Source organism: Heteronotia binoei, chromosome 12, assembly GCF_032191835.1.
Source record: "Heteronotia binoei isolate CCM8104 ecotype False Entrance Well chromosome 12, APGP_CSIRO_Hbin_v1, whole genome shotgun sequence".
Classification (NCBI taxonomy): domain Eukaryota; kingdom Metazoa; phylum Chordata; class Lepidosauria; order Squamata; family Gekkonidae; genus Heteronotia; species Heteronotia binoei.
Window position 1 is genome coordinate 8,097,032 of NC_083234.1, and position 16,416 is coordinate 8,113,447.

Here is a 16,416-nt window from a genome sequence, read left to right on the forward strand (position 1 = left end):
TGGTTTCAGGTGGCCCCTGCTGCTGGCTGGCTCCTTCAGGACTTACGTCCTCTGTTGCTGAAGGCATCTGCACAGCAGGGGCGGGGTCAGAAGCAGGCACCTGCTCTGAGTCAGCAGGGGCAGGCATGACACTATCCCCCCCCTCAGGCCCCCCCTCATCCAAGCCGCCTGGCTTATCTGGGTAGGCCTCATGAAACTGCCGGAGCAGGTCAGGGGTATGCAGGTGGGCAGCCGGTTCCCAGGAGCGATCCTCGGGAGGGTAGCCTTCCCAGTCCACCAGGTACTGGAGTTGACCTCGGTGCAGCCGGGAGTCTAGGATCTGGTGGACTTCAAACTCTTCCTCATCGTCCACCAGCACCGGTGGCGGAGGCGGTGGTGGAACGTCCCGGTTTGGGTCCGGCGCTGCCGCTGGTTGGAGGAGGGAGCGGTGGAATACGGGGTGTATCCGGAGGTGGGCCGGAAGGCGTAGGCGGAATGCCACGGGGTTGACTTGCGCCTCTATGGGGAAGGGCCCGATGAACCGATCGGTTAGCTTGGAGGACCGGCCAGGAGTCCGGAGGTACCGGGTCGAGAGCCAGACAGAATCTCCGACCTTGAGGGGGGCTCCGTCCTGGCGATGTCGGTCCGCGGCCAGTTTGTAAGCGTCCTTGGCGCGCTGGAGCTGAGTGCGCAGGAGGGCGTGGAGCGCGTGGAGTTCCTCAAGTCGGTCGGTGGCTGCGGGAACGTTGGCGGAGGGGCCGAGCGGAGGGAAGAATCGGGGGTGCAGTCCATAGTTGGCGGCAAACGGCGTGGTCCGCGTAGAGCTGTGGACCGCGTTGTTATACGCGAACTCTGCCAGGGGTAGCAGAGTGGCCCAGTTGTCTTGCTGATAGCTGGTATAGCAGCGCAAGTACTGCTCCAAGGTGGCGTTGGTCCGCTCGGTCTGCCCGTCGGTCTGGGGATGGTAGGCGGAAGACAGGTGTAGTTCTGTCCCCAAACCGTGCTGGAAGGCCTGCCAAAAGCGGGATGTGAATTGTGGGCCCCGATCCGAGATGACCTGCGTGGGTAACCCGTGCAGGCGGAAGACGTGGTTTAGGTACAGCTGGGCAGTCTCCGGCCCGGATGGTACTCTGGCACAGGGGACGAAGTGGGCCATTTTGGTGAACAGGTCCACCACAACGAAAATGCAGGTGTGGCCCTGGGATCGTGGCAGGTCTACGATAAAGTCCATGGACACCACGTCCCAGGGACCGGCGGGAGTCGGCAGGGGTTGCAGGAGACCGGAGGGCTTGGCCGGTACGTTCTTGGCTCGGCGGCAGACCTCGCAAGAAGCCACGTAGCGACTAACGTCCGCTCGGACGCGAGGCCACCAGAAGTCCCGGGTCAACAGATGGGCGGTCTTGTGCTGCCCGAAGTGCCCAGCCGGGGGGGCATCGTGGGCCAGCCGGAGGATGCGGGATCGGAGAGGCCCGGGAGGGACGTACAACTGCTCCCGATGGTAGAGCAGCCCATCCCGGGTGGATAGTTCTCCGGCAGGGTCTTGCTGCGGTTCCTGCCGGTGTTTCTGCGCCCACGGGTCGGTGTCTTGGCTGGCCTGTATCTCGGCCACCAGGGCGGGTGCGGTCAGAGTGGCGGCAAAGACCGAGGGTGGCAGAATACTAGCCCTGGGGGCTTCGGTGGCACTAGAGGTGTTATAGTCCGGCCGGCGGGACAGAGCGTCGGCTCTCTGGTTCTGGGAGTGCGGGACGTAGGTGATGGTAAAGTCAAATCGTGAGAAGAACAGGGACCACCGGATCTGCCGCTGGTTCAGCCGGCGGGTGGTCTGCAAATGTTCCAGGTTACGATGGTCGGTGAAGACTTGGACCGGATGCCTGGCCCCCTCAAGGTGGTGGCGCCAGACCTCAAAGGCCACCTTGATAGCCAGGAGCTCTCTCTCCCAAATGGTGTAATTGCGTTCGGCAGCCGAGAGCTGCCGGGAGTAGTAGGCGCAGGGCTGCCATGGCTGGCTAGGCTCGTCCCGCTGGGAGAGCACGGCTCCGAGGGCCACATTGGAGGCGTCTGCTTCCACCATGAAGGGCAAGCTCGGGTCAGGGTACCGCAGAAGGGGACTGGAGGAAAAACTCTGCTTGAGCTGGCGGAAGGCCCGGTCGGCTTCGGGGGTCCACTGAAAGGGCTCCTTCGGTCGGAGGAGTCTGGTCAAGGGCTTGGTGAGGTCGGCGTAGCCCGCGATGAATTGCCTGTAATAATTGGCGAAGCCCAGGAGGCGCTGGATGTCCTTCCGACTTCGAGGGGCCTGCCATTGAAGGATGGCGTCGACCTTCCGCGGATCCATCTGGGTTCCCTGGGGGGAAATGATGTGCCCCAGGAACTCAACGGACTGGAGGTGGAAAGCACATTTCTCCAGCTTGGCATACAGGTGATTGGCTCGGAGTCGCTGTAGCACCTGGCGGACGTGGTGGATGTGCTCCTGTTCGGATGCAGAGTAGACCAAAATGTCATCTAAATAAATGATCAGGAACCGGTCTAGCAGGTCACGGAAAACGTCATTCATAAAATGTTGGAAGACGGCGGGGGCATTGGTGAGCCCAAAGGGCATGACCAGATGTTCGTATTGGCCATACCTGGTGCCAAAAGCGGTCTTCCACTCATCCCCGGCTTTGATACGAACCAAGTTGTAGGCCCCGCGAAGGTCGAGCTTGGTGTAGATCGTGGCCCCTTTGACGCGGTCGAGGAGCTCAGGGATCAGTGGGAGCGGGTAGCGGTTCCGAATGGTAATCTTATTGAGGGCCCGGTAGTCGTTGCAGAGTCGCAGGTCCCCGGTCTTCTTCTTAACGAACAGGACAGGTGAAGACAGGGGCGAGGTGGAGGGTCTAATGAACCCTCGGGCCAAGTTCTTGTCCAAGTACTCCCGGAGGGCAGCCAGTTCCGGGTCTGCCATGGGGTACAGGCGGCCTGCGGGTAGCGGAGCGCCGGGCACCAGGTCGATGGCGCAATCGTAGGGCCGATGTGGGGGAAGCTGGTCTGCTTCCTTCTCATTGAAGACGTCCGCGAACTCCTGGTAGGGAGTTGGGAGTGTGGTGGCGGCCCCCAGGAGGCTGGTGGTGCGTGGGGAACCGGGTTGGTTGACAGGCGGCACCTGAGTCGAGTCGGGTGGTAGCGGGGAACAGGGTGCGAGGGTACTCGAAAAGCTCAGTTCACGTTGCACCCAGTCCACATGGGGGTTGTGGGCTTGCAGCCAGGACAGGCCCAAGATAACAGGGAAGCGTGGCATGCGGGCCAAATCGAAGGTCTGCTTCCCTTGGCGCTGTTGGACCCACAAAACGAGTGGTAGAGTTTCGTGGCGGACCGGCCCCGAGCGCAGCAGACGACCATCCACTGCCTCGACCAGTGTAGGAGTTCCCTTTTCCCGAACGGGGACGCCATGCTCCTTGGCAATGTGGCTGTCCATGTAGCAGCAGGCAGCCCCTGAGTCCAACATGGCATGGACGAAGATCCACCGGTCGTCGGGAAGCTGCAGGCGGATCGGGACCAGGAACGGGGTGGGTGGTGGATGGACGGAGCTAGAGGACCTCAAGGAGTGCCCCAGGCCAGGAGATCCGGCTAGACCTGGGGCTGGCCTTTTACCGAGGCAGCGGAGCTCGGGGTGCGCTTTGATTTGGCCGGGCAGGAGCTTGCAAAATGCCCGTCCCCTCCACAATACAGGCACAGGTTGTGGGTGCGCCGTCGGTTCTTCTCCTCAGGGGTCAGGCGAGGGCGGGCGCCGCCCAGCTGCATGGGTTCTACAGCCGGCGGTAAAGCTGGGGTACCTGGAACGGGAGCCGCCGGGGGGGACCTTGTTGGAGTAGTGCCCCTCTTCTGCCTCTGGCGCCGACCTTGCAGTCGCCCATCAATGCGTAGACACAGCAGGATCAGGTCCTGGAGGGCGGCTGGGCGGTCGGTGCGTGCCAGTTCGTCCAGGACGGCATCGGAGAGGCCTTCAGTGTACTGGTCCACCAAGGCAGCTTCATTCCAGGCCAGGTCTTGAGCCAGCAGCTGGAACTCTGTGGTATACTGAGACACAGAGTTCTGGCCTTGGTGCAGAGCCCGTATCTTGCGATTAGCTGTCTCAGCACGCACAGGGTTGGCATAGGCGGCCTGGAAGTGTGCCTTGAACCGTGTGTAGTCTGCTAGCAGCGGCGAGGGCTCTAGCAGCAGAGGAGTGGCCCACTTGGCCGCTGGCCCTTTAAGCAGGCTCAGGATAAAACAGACTTTTGTTTTGTCTGTAGGGAAGTCGCCCTGCCTTATCTCCATGTATAGTTCACACTGGGCGAGGAAGGCAGGGAACTCTTCCAAGTTTCCTGCGAATTTCTCAGGAATGCTCACCGGGCAGCGAGAGCGGGGAGCAGCGGCGGCAGCCAAGGCCACGGCATTGGACGCAGTCTGCTGCTGCAGAGTAATCACCGCTTGGGTTAATTGCTGCACCTGGTCTAGGAGCCCCGGCAAGGGGTCCATGCCTCCTGCCGCTTGGTCCGTCATGAGCGTGCCTGGTGAGTTTTGGGTGCTGGCAAGCTGTCACGGCCCGAGTCTCTGACACGAAGCTGCGGCTGCTATCGTCCTGGCAACGAGCCAGGACCTCTCGCAGACAGCTCAGGCGAAGCACAGGGAGTGGTCGTAAAACAGTCCAGTTGATTGATAACGTAAACAGGCAGGCTGGAGGGTGAGACGGAAGCTTGGTCAGGGAAGCCGAGAGTCAGAAGCCGGGGAGCCGAGCCGAAAGTCAGAAGCCGGGAAACAGAGCCGAGAGTCAGAAGCCGGGAAGCAAAGCCGAGATCAAACGATACCTAAGCCAGTCCGATAAGCAAAGCCAGAGTCCAGAATACCAGTCTATGAGTCAGGCCGGGTCAGGAATGCACAGGTTCTTTCCGAAGCAAGGGGTGCGAGACGCAGACACATCCAAGGGTGTTCGCTTGTTGCCAGCACAGTTTGGCCTGAGGCCAGGATCCCAGATATACTGCTGGCTAATTGGCTCGTTAGAACTCCGGGCTCAGATCTCTTCTAGCCCGCATGCGCGCCTCTCTACGCCTGTTCCTGAATTCCAGGCGTCTCCTCTCGCGCAGGCGGGCCCCAGGTGTTGGTGAGTCTGGGGGAGATGAGCTAGTACCTGGTGTGGCCAGATTGGTTTCAGGTGGCCCCTGCTGCTGGCTGGCTCCTTCAGGACTTACGTCCTCTGTTGCTGAAGGCATCTGCACAGCAGGGGCGGGGTCAGAAGCAGGCACCTGCTCTGAGTCAGCAGGGGCAGGCATGACACACAGCTTACCTCGCAGTCACAATCCTGTTCCCTCCGCAGTGTCTGGTCGGATTTCCCGCCATCTGCGCCGAAGTTACAGGAAGTGCCGCGGCTTTTGCGTAGCAAACGTAAACCGCTAAAACCCAGTTTACGTTTGCTACGCAAAAGCTGCGGCACTTCCTGTAACTCCGGCGCAGATGGTGGGAAATCCGACCAGATGCTGTGGAGGGAACAGGATTGTGACTGCGAGGTAAGCTGTGTGCGAAAACGGTCCTAATCTCTCCCGCTTCCTCTTTCTCGCTGCTGGTGATAAGGAAACATCAAAGTTTTCTAAGAACTCTCTGCTGAACGGAATGTAACAGAAATGGAGCAAGGCACGTTTGAAGGCACTGCAGAGCTCTGCAACCAGATGGACGAAATAACAAAAATACTCTCCACGTACAAAACAGTTATTCAAATATAATTAAACAGATTTCAACATTTCACGTGCAAGTTACAATCAACGTTCCCTCTACGTTGCAGAGTCTTGTGAGCAAAAATTCTACTTTTGTGAGCTCCTGGCATTAAAGTTGTGAGCGACTGCATCAATGATTGTTCTCTGGGGCTATTTTTCCTGAGCCAAGACAAAAAATGCGTGAACTGGAGGCTAAGAATCTGTGAGCTAGCTCACGCTAACTCAGCTTAGAGGGAACACTGGCTACAATGCAATAGCATAGCAAAGGAAGCATCCTAAACACGCAACTTGGCTACTGTCCGAAATAACATTCATAAAGTCCAGCGGTGAAAAAAGAACCGGTCCAATCTCGTTTTGGATCTTGATAACCCTTCTTCAGGGACCGTCTTTCTCATGCATAGGTACAGTAGTGTGATGGTGCCACAATTCATTTACAATTCACTGCATTCCAGGCTTTCTCTAATTTTTATTCTCCTAAGGGAACACCATTGCCGATTTCCTATCTGTCAGCATTCAGTTGCACATGAAACGCTGAAATGTTTCATTATATTTGAATAACTGTTTCTAAGAGAGAGAGAGTTCGTTATTTCCTGGTTTTGTACCTCCGTGGTCCCGCTACCTACTGTTGGATGCAACGGCATTTCTAAAGCTGAGCCAATCTGCGTGGTCCAGCTTCCGGCCTGAGTACAGAACCAAGACGGCACCGGCTGCCCTGGGGAACGATCGTTGCTTAAAGTTAGGTGGAAGAAGAAGAAGAAGATGATGATTATGATGATGATATTGGATTTATACCCTGCCCTTCACTCTGATGACAGGGAACTGTTAAGAGGCTTCGATTGTACTTTGTATGCTTTTCGTTTTAGAACTGTAGGTTGCCTTGAACCACAAAGGAAAACTTTCAATTCGTTACAAAATTGAGCACTTTTTGCAAAGCTTGGCTTCAAGCAATGTTTGCATCTGCATTTTCAGGCAAAGTTTTGAAGACAGATGTACTGACCCAAAAAGCATGCACTCCCAAGGTCCACAAAAAAAGAATCAAGGTCCCTTCCGAATGGGCAACAAAACACACAAATATCAGTTATCGCTAAATCTAATTCATATACAGCAGACGTGTTTCTGTGTAGAATCTTGCTTAATCAGACTTACTCCTTTCCGGTAACAATGTTAGAAGCTTTTGCTTGAACAGGCTGAATGTCTACAAACGCTCTATGGCGTTACAGCTCAATCCACGGCCCGGCACATGTTTTGCAGACAGCAGTCAGTTTTTAGGTTATCGGAACAACTACCACAGGATACAAAGATCTCAGAAATTTTTAACACAGGGCCTGCAAGTAAGCGATGGTCTTTGATTCTAGTGATGGGGCTGGAAACCAGCAACTAGGATAGAGAAAGTAGAGAGAGAAGTACTTTTCTCCCTTTCTCACAATACGAGAACTCCTGGGCACTCCATGAAATTGCTGAGCAGTTGGGTTAGAATGGATAAAAGGAAGTACTTCACCCAAAGGGTGATTAACACGTAGAATTCACTGCCCCAGGAGATGGTGGCGGCTACAAGCATAGCCAGCTTCAAGAGGGGATTGGATAAGCATATGGGGCAGAGGTCCATCAGTGGCTATTAGCCACAGAGTATAGATGGAACTCACTGTCTGGGGCAGTGATGTTCTGTATTCTTGGTGCTTGGGGGAGGGCTTCTAGTGTCCTCGTCCCACAGGTGGACTTCTTGATGGCGCCTGGTCTTTTGGCCACTGTGTGACACAAAGTGTTGGACAGTTTAGCCCTTGGCCTGATCCAACATGGCTTCTCTGATGTTCTTAACTGCCAGCCACTGGCAAGGACAGTCTGTCAGAAATCCTGAAAGAACACAGGCCGAGCAGTGCAGCTGCATTCTGCAGACCAGAGAAAGGGAAAACCTTGCAAAACATCAAATGAATACATTTATTTATTTTATTTTGTTTGATTTATATCCCGCCCTCCCCGCCAGAGCAGGCTCAGGGAACCACAGCGCCAAGGCCTCCTCCAACTCTGCCCAGAGCCAGTTTGGTGTAATGGTTAAGTGTGCAGGCTCTTAGCTGGGAGAACCGAGTTTGATTCCCCGCTCCTCCACTTGCGCCTGCTGGAATGGCTTTGGGTCAGCCAGAGCTCTGGCAGAGCTGTCCTTGTGAGAGCCAGTTTGGTGCAGTGGTTAAGTGCGCGGACTCTTATCTGGGAGAACCGGGTTTGATTCCCCACTCCTCCACTTGCAGCTGCTGGAATGGCCTTGGGTCAGCCAGAGCTATCGGAATGTTCTTGAAAGGGCAGCTTCTGGGAGAGCCAGTTTAGTGTAGTGGTTGAGTGCATGGACTCTTATCTGGGAGAACCAGGTTTGATTCCCCACTCCTCCACTTGCAGCTGCTGGAATGGTCTTGGGTCAGCCATAGCTATCATAGGAGTTGTCCTTGAAAGGGCAGCTGCTGGGAGAGCCCTCTCAGCCCCACCCACTTCACAGGGTGTCTGTTGTGGGGGGAGAAGATACAGGAGATTGTAAGCCTCTCTGAGTCTCTGATTCAGAGAGAAGGGCGGGGTATAAGCCTGCAGTCTTCTTCAGAAGGATATCCATTCAGAAGGAACTGGGAGACAGCAACTCATTCCACTTCACTCGGGTGGATGGATGCAGCCTTGCCTCGGAGAATGAAACGGACTATTCCAAACTGACTTTCTTGGGCAGCAGGATCAGCTGCTGGATTCCCTCTTCTCTGGGGAGATAAGAGAGCAAACAATGCCAGGCAGCTGCCAGTCGCAATACCAGCTGCCTCTCTTGGCTCTCAGGGCACGAAGAAAAGAAGCAGGGGGGAGCCGGGCTGTCCTCTGAGGGTGCGCTGTGCGCTCTCGTTCCACCAAGGCACCCAGCAGTTGTGCGTCTCCCGCTCACTGATGACTGCAAATGAACTTTTCTCTCTGCCTGCCCCGCTTGGAGCCGCCAGCACAAGGCGGCCTTTGTTTGCTCCTGCATAAATATTTACCATTCAAAACCAGCTCAGTTCCCAGGACAGAAAGACCCTAGTTCTTCGGAGAGTCCAGAGTCGCTGCTCCGGAGAGCAGAACGGCCCAAAAGCAGAGGAGGGTGGGTCACGGAGGGGACAGAGGTGAGGCGCTGGGGCTTTGCAGCCAAACGGGTCTTGCAGAATGGAAAATCTGAAAATGCACCGTTCAGCGCAGGCTTTCTAAAAACCAAATGGCCTCAGTCCTTTTGCAGTCCTGGATGATTTTCCATGTAATTTCCCAGGATCCTAATTCATTGCTGATCTGATGTAGGTATCATAAGAACATAAGAGAAGCCATGTTGGATCAGGCCAATGGCCCATCCAATCTAACATTCTGTGTCACACAGTGGCCAGCAAGCCCAGGTGCCATCAGGAGGTCCACCAGTGGGGCCAGGACACTAGAAGCCCTCCCACTGCCCCCCCCCACAAGCACCAAAAATACAGAGCATCACTTGCCCCATACAGAGAGTTCCACCAGTACCCTTTGGCTAATAGCCACTGATGGACCTCTGCTCCTTATGTTTATCCAATCCCTTCTTGAAGCTGTCTATGCTTGTAGCTGTAACCACTGTGCCCCTCCCAAGCACCAAGAAGACAGAGCATCACTGCCCCAGACAGAGAGTTCCAACAATATGCTGTGGCTAATAGCCACTGATGGACCGCTGCTCCATATGCTCATCCAATCCCTCTTGAAGCTGTCTGTGCTTGTAGCTGCTTGTAGCTCCTGTGGCAGTGAATTCCATGTGAGAGCCAGTTTGGTGTAAGTGTAGGGATTCTTATCTGGAGAACCGGATTTGATTCCCTACTCCTCCACTTGCACCTGCTGGAATGGCCTTGGGTCAGCCATAGCTATCGCAGAGGTTGTCCTTGAAAGGGCAGCTGCTGTGAGAGCCCTCTCAGCCCCACCCACCTCACAGGGTGTCTGTTGTGGGGGAGGAAGGTAAAGGAGATGTTAAGCCACTCTGAGTCTCTGATTCAGAGAGAAGGGCGGGGTATAAATCTGCAATGCTTCTACTTAAGAAGGAGAGTTATGCTGAGAGTATGGGGCTGGCCCAAGGTCACCCTTACAGAGCAGGGATTCACACCTGGTTTCCCAGAACCTAGCTGGGCACTATCAATACGCCGCAACACTGGCTCTTGTACCATTTCCTTATGTGTTCATTTTTTAAATTCTGATTTGTACTGATGTGATCTTAAAGTTCAACAGACTTTTTCTGCTTAAATCAAAGGGCAAAGGCATATTTTCTTAAAGAAACACACACACACACACAGGCCTTTTTGTAGCAGGAGCTCCTTTGTATATTAGGCCACACACCCCTGATGCAGCCAATCCTCCAAGAGCTTACAGGGCTCTTATTCCAGGGCCTCCTTTAAGCTCCAGGAGGATTGGCTACATCAAGGCGGTGTGGCCTCATATGCAAAGGTGTGCCTGCTACAAAAAAATCAGTCAATCAATCAGCCTGTCTGTCTGTAGATATTTTACAGAAAGTTTTGTTCAAAGAAGCAGCCAGGCTGCCTCATTTCTTCTGGGGTGCCCTGCTGTTTCTGCCTCAGGACTGGAAGTCACTTTTGCAAAACCGTACTAAACCCACCTTGTGATGGAGCCATGACGAAACCTTCCTTTTCCGAATCTCGTACCCCCCCCCACCTCCTTAGCAAGGCCAGCTAATCAACAAGTCGTTGCTGAGTGCACCACAGGGGCAAAGGCTTCTACCCACCTGTAGTCCTGAAATCATCTTCTTCGCTTCCTCCATCTCTTTTTCTAAGTGGTCTTGCTGCTCCAGCAGTTGCTCCTCCCATGAAGTCTCCAAGCTTGTCGCAGGACAGCGCGCCTGCCACTCCGAGGGGAAGGGAGAGCCCGCCTCTTCTGCAGGAGGAACAAGGTCATGGTTGGGAGAAGAATCAAACTGCTCTAGGCAGACACAGCTTCCCTTGAAAGGGCCAAGGGCAAAAAGAAGAGGAGACCGATACTTTTCTGCAGTTTTATTTCTACTGCTGCACTCTCAAAGTACGCCAAGGAGCTGGGGTCGTTTTGTAGAAAAACTGGTGGCGGAGGTCATTAGCATAGACCCCCTCCCAGGCAAAAGCAACCCGACGCAAGAAAGGAGAGCCCCACGCGAGCGAGGCCTGCTTAGGCTGGCTAGAAATCCAGCCAGCCCAAGCAGGCCTCGCTTGCCTGGGGCTCTCCTGGGCCGCCCCCCCCCAGTCAAAAGGCCAGCAAACCACCTGCTCCCCAGAATCACATAAGAAGTGGAGAAAGGGTGGGGTGGGCTTCTCCAGGGGTTAATGAGAGCTGCTGGGGGCGTGGCAAAGCTCCTGGTGGCTGGCTGGCTGCCCACTTTCCTAATCCAGGGATTGCTATGCAGCTGCACCTACTGTTCAGTGAACAAGGTAGGTGGGGACGAGGAGGGGGAACCCTCAGAAAGGTTCAGGAGCTTCACTCCTGTGAGCTCCTGCTGAATCCGAGGCCTGCCAAGGAGTGGGATGAAGACACTGCTAAGCCATGTGAAGACCTGTCAGTCTTGGCAGGAAGGGCGTGCCGTAAGAACCTAAGAAGAGCCATCCTGGAATATACCAAAGGCCCATCAAGTTTAACATTCTGTTTGCCCGGCGGCCAACCAGTGGCCTTTAGGAAGCCTGCAGGCAGGATGACTACACAGCATCCTCCCTCCCACACCCCCCAGCAACTGATAGAAAGAGGGAGGCCGTCTCTGGGACTGGAGGGAGCAGATATCCTACTAACCACTGATAGCCTTGTCCTCTGTGAGTTTGCCCACTCCCCTTTTAAAGCCATGATCATATGCTGTCTTACCCCCTATAGCTCACACTTGAGGGGGCTTACCGGTAGATAGCAAGCAGACCCTCTATTGCAGGGGTGGCCAAACTGTGGCTCGGGAGCCGCATGTGGCTCTTTCACACATATGGTGTGGCTCTTGAAGCCCCCACTGCCCCGTCAACCAGCTTGGAGAAGGCATTTGTCTCTTTAAATCACTTCCCCAAGCCAAGCCAGCCAGCAGCTTGGAGAATGCATTTAAAGTTGCTTTCTTTCCACCTCTCTCTCCCTCTTCCCTTCCCCCATCTATTTTCCTCCCCCCCCCCCCAACATCTGACATTCATCTCTTATGGCTCTCAAACATCTGACTTTTTATTCTATGCGGCTCTTACATTAAGCAAGTTTGGCCGCCCCGGCTCTATTTTGTCATCAGGAGAGCAAAACGTCTTCCGGCGAGGGCTGCGCCCAACGACACGCTGACCGATCCGAGTCAAGTCGAAAGGACCAGGTCGAAAGATACGGCTTCCCCGGTCACCTGAGCAGGTCTGCAAGACGCTCCTGTGTCACAGACACGTGGGCTTCCTCCCACAGGTACTTGTGCGTTTGGGCAGCTTCTCACTTGCCCGATCAGAAAGCACGTGACACAAGGGGCTGGCAGAAGCGACGCTGCTTGGGTCAGGTCGGTGCCTGGATAGGGGGACTCCCCGGGGATCCCCCTCCTCCAAGCGTGCAGTTCGCCTCAACTTTCAGGATGGAAGGAAAAAACGAGGCAGACACGCAACAACCAAACCACCTCTCTGTGGAGACAGATCAAGGCAGGTGGCCGTGCTTGTCTGCGGCGGTAGGAAAGAGCAGGAGTCCAGGAGCTCCTTAAAGACTTAACAAAATTTGTGGCAGGGCAGGAGCTTGGGTGGGGTGGGGTTGAAGCGTGTGCATGCGTGTCTGGAAGTCGCGGTGACTTCTAGCACCCCTACTGGGGCGTGGAAGATGAAGAAGACTGGAGATTTATCAGAGTTTCAGAGCAGCTTACAACTGCCTTTAGCTTCCTCCCCCACAACAGACACCCTGTGAGGTGCGTGGGGCTGAGAGAGCTCTCCCAGAAGCTGACCTTTCAAGGACAACTCTGCCAGAGCTATGGCTGACCCAAGGCCATTCCAGCAGCTGCGAGTAGAGGAGTGGGAAATCAAACCCGGTTCTCCCAGATAAGAGTCCGCACACTTAACCGCTACACCAAACTGGCTCTCCAAAGAACATCCAATGAAGTGGCTTGATACATCCTGCCTCTACCTCCTGGCTCTGGTATTCCCAGGAGCTCTCCCAGCCAAATACTTGCCAGAGTCGGCCCTGCTTAGCTTCCAAGATGGACAAGATCAGCTTGCCTGGGCTATTCAGGTCAGAGCACAAGGTATCAGCTTTCCTGAGCCAGTTTGGCGTAGTGGTGAAGTGTGCGGACTCTTATCTGGGAGAACCGGGTTTGATTCCCCACTCTTCCACTTGCAGCTGCTGGGATGGCCTTGGGTCAGCCATAGCTCTCTTATCTGGGAGAACCGGGTTTGATTCCCCACTCCTCCACTTGCAGCTGCTGGAATGGCCTTGGGTCAGCCGTAGCTCTCTTATCTGGGAGAACCAGGTTTGATTCCCCACTCCTCCACTTGCAGCTGCTGGAATGGCCTTGGGTCAGCCATAGCTCTCTTATCTGGGAGAACCAGATTTGATTCCCCAATCCTCCACTTGCAGGTGTTGGAATGGCCTTGGGTCAGCCATAGCTCTGGCATAGCTGTCCTTGTGAGAGCCAGTTTGGTGTAGTGGTTAAGTGCACAGACTCTTATCTGGGAGAACCGGGTTTGATTCCCCACTCCTCCACTTGCACCTGCTGGAATGGCCTTGGGTCAGCCATAGCTCTGGCAGAGCTGTCCTTGTGAGAGCCAGTTTGGTGTAGTGGTTAAGTGCACAGACTCTTATCTGGGAGAACCGGGTTTGTTTCCCCACTCCTCCACTTGCAGCTGCTGGAATGGCCTTGGGTCAGCCATAGCTCTGGCAGAGGTTGTCCTTGTGAGAGCCAGTTTGGTGTAGTGGTTAAGTGTGCGGACTCTTATCTGGGAGAACCGGGTTTGATTCCCCACTCCTCCACTTGCACCTGCTGGAAAGGCCTTGGGTCAGCCATAGCTCTCTTATCTGGGAGAACTGGGTTTGTTTCCCCACTCCTCCACTTGCACCTGCTGGAAAGGCCTTGGCCGCTGTGTGACACAGAATGTTGGACTGGATGGGCCTTTGGCCTGATCTAACATGGCTTCTCTTATGTTCTTATGTTCTTACTCCTCCACTTGCACCTGCTGGCATGGCCTTGGGTCAGCCATAGCTCTGGCAGGTTTCCTTGAAAGGGCAGCTGCTGTGAGAGCCCTCTCAGCTCCACCTACCTCACAGAGGGTCTGTTGTGGGGGGAGAAGATAAAGGAGATTGTGAGCCACTCTGAGTCTCTGATTCAGAGAGAAGGGGAGGGACGGTGGCTCAGTGGTAGAGCATTTGCTTGGGAAGCAGAAGGTCCCAGGTTCAATCCCCGGCATCTCCAAAAAAGGCTCCAGGCAAATAGGTGTGAAACACCTCAGCTTGAGACCCTGGAGAGCCGCTGCCAATCTGAGAAGACAATACTGACTTTGATGGACCGGGGGTCTGATTCAGTATAAGGCAGCTTCATATGTTCATATGTTCATAAATCTGCAGTCGTCATCTGAGCCACTGATCGCTTCTTCAAATACAGCTAGAATGCGAGACCATCTGTCTTATATCACTCCACTCTCCGAGATATAAGGACAGCTGGACTTACATTCTAGATGCATCTGAAGAAGTGAGCACTGACTCAGGAAAGCTCAAATCCTGCCACAAATTTTAAGTCGACTGGACTCTTGCTGTTTTCTGCTGAAACAAACTCTCTGTCCACCTAACGCAGATGGTGCGATGATGCTAAATAACTTAGCAAAAGCATTTTTTAAGAAACCAGCCCCAGAAATTACATTTTCCCAGGCCCCGTTCCAGCTTCTGGGCATTATAAATTCAGACTCACCCAGACAGAGGATTTCAGGCTTTTGTTTTGAGGGGTTCCCCCCTCTTTGCTTGATTTCAGGACAAAGCGCCCTGCCCTGCTCTGTGAATAACAAAAAGGGGCTTCCCTGGGACCTTTTCCCTTCACAAACAAGAGACTGCTATGGTTACGCCCCCCAACGCTCTAGACATGTGTTTAAAACTCATCCATCATTCAGACCCTAAACCTATCTCACGGGCGTGAGATACAGAGACCCTGCAATGCTATAGTCTCTTCCTTATTGGAGGAATCAGAGGGAAAGAGGCATCATTTGTCACTGTTTTACTACAAACCCCATGTTGGAAGACTTTGAAATCTGGGATGTGTCCTTTGCAAACGTGAAGCAGGAGAAAGACGTTGCGAGAAGCTTTGTGTATGGTTAGATACTTAAGACACACTGGTGTGAACTTTTATTCTTATCTCTTAAGATGTATATTAAAATGTGGAAAAGTCATCCAATTTGGTGTAGTTTGGTGTAGTGGTTAAGTGTGTGGACTCTTATCTGGGAGAACCAGGTTTGATTCCCCACTCCTCCACTTGCACCTGCTGGAATGGCCTTGGGTCAGCCATAGCTCTCTTATCCGGGAGAACTGGGTTTGATTCCCCACTCCTCCACTTGCACCTGCTGGAATGGCTTTGGGTCAGCCGTAGCTCTGGCAGAGGTTGTCCTTGAAAGGGCAGCTGCTGTGAGAGCCCTCTCCAGCCCCACCCACCTCACAGGGTGTCTGTTGTGAGGGGAGAAGACATAGGAGATTGTAAGCCGCTCTGAGTCTCTGATTCAGGGAGAAGGGCAGGATATAAATCTGCAATTCTTCTTCTTCTTCTTCTTCTTCTTCTTCTTCTTCTTCTTCTTCTTCTTCTTCTTCTTCTTCTTCAATACGAATAGACAGATAGACAGAGAGCCAGTTTGGTGTAGTGGTTAAGTGAGTGGACTCTTATCTGGGAGAACCGGGTTTGATTCCCCACTCCTCCACTTGCACCTGCTGGAATGGCCTTGGGTCAGCCATAGCTCTGGCAGAGGTTGTCCTTGAAAGGGCAGCTGCTGTGAGAGCCCTCTCAGCCCCACCCACCTCACAGGGTGTCTGTTGTGGGGGGAGAAGATATAGGAGATTGTAAGCCGCTCTGAGTCTCTGATTCAGAGAGAAGGGCGGGGTATAAATCTGCAATTCTTCTTCTTCTTAAAGGACGACTTACAATATGTATAATATTTTACACAGACGATGAAGACATGGTGTAAAATGAATAGTAATATCTCAATGATATTTCATACGAAAGATTCATCAGCACGCAGACTGGATTACAATCGTAATGTTAAGTGTAACTTTAACTTTCTATTTCCAGCTTTCCTTTTCCCTTTTTTTTTTTTTGGAAAATTAATACCACGTTAAAATTTGACATTTTTGAGCCAACTGGCAATGCGGGTCAACTGACTTGCAGCCACAGAAAAACTAAAAACCAGTATCATGGATGTGAAAGCAGCAAATATGATTTTGAATTGACTCGAGGTGGCCAAGGATAACAGCCATTTCACACACTGAGCAGACGCAAACCTGGGTTGGTCTGTGCAACAGGTAGCTGAAGGCAGCTGTGGCTACCTGACTTGCAGAATCTTTGGCTTACTCTTCAAACGTGTGAAGCGGCTGTCTTTAACAGGAAAGGCCGGAATGCGAGATCGAAGTTCTGTCTTTGTTTCTTCATGACTACAGATCAGGCAAATGCCTCAAACACCGAGCCCTCCTTAGCTACATAGGCTGCCGCCACTCAAAGATTAATTAAAGATTTGCAATTTATTGCTTTTAATGAATATCGTTGGTTTAGCGTTTTCAGTCTTGTTGTTTTTATTGG

The 16,416-nt window shown here is 53.5% G+C and overlaps 1 protein-coding gene across 4 annotated transcripts in view; it reads right to left on the reverse strand.

Moving 5' to 3' along the window:
• DIXDC1 (DIX domain containing 1) overlaps positions 1-16,416 on the reverse strand; it is a 158,628-nt gene that overhangs the window by 32,020 nt on the left and 110,192 nt on the right. For all 4 annotated transcript variants that reach the window (XM_060251355.1, XM_060251354.1, XM_060251353.1 and 1 more), the window contains one exon: positions 10,438-10,586. In XM_060251355.1, coding sequence (XP_060107338.1) covers positions 10,438-10,586 — 149 coding nt within the window. The remainder of the gene's footprint in view (positions 1-10,437; positions 10,587-16,416) is intronic.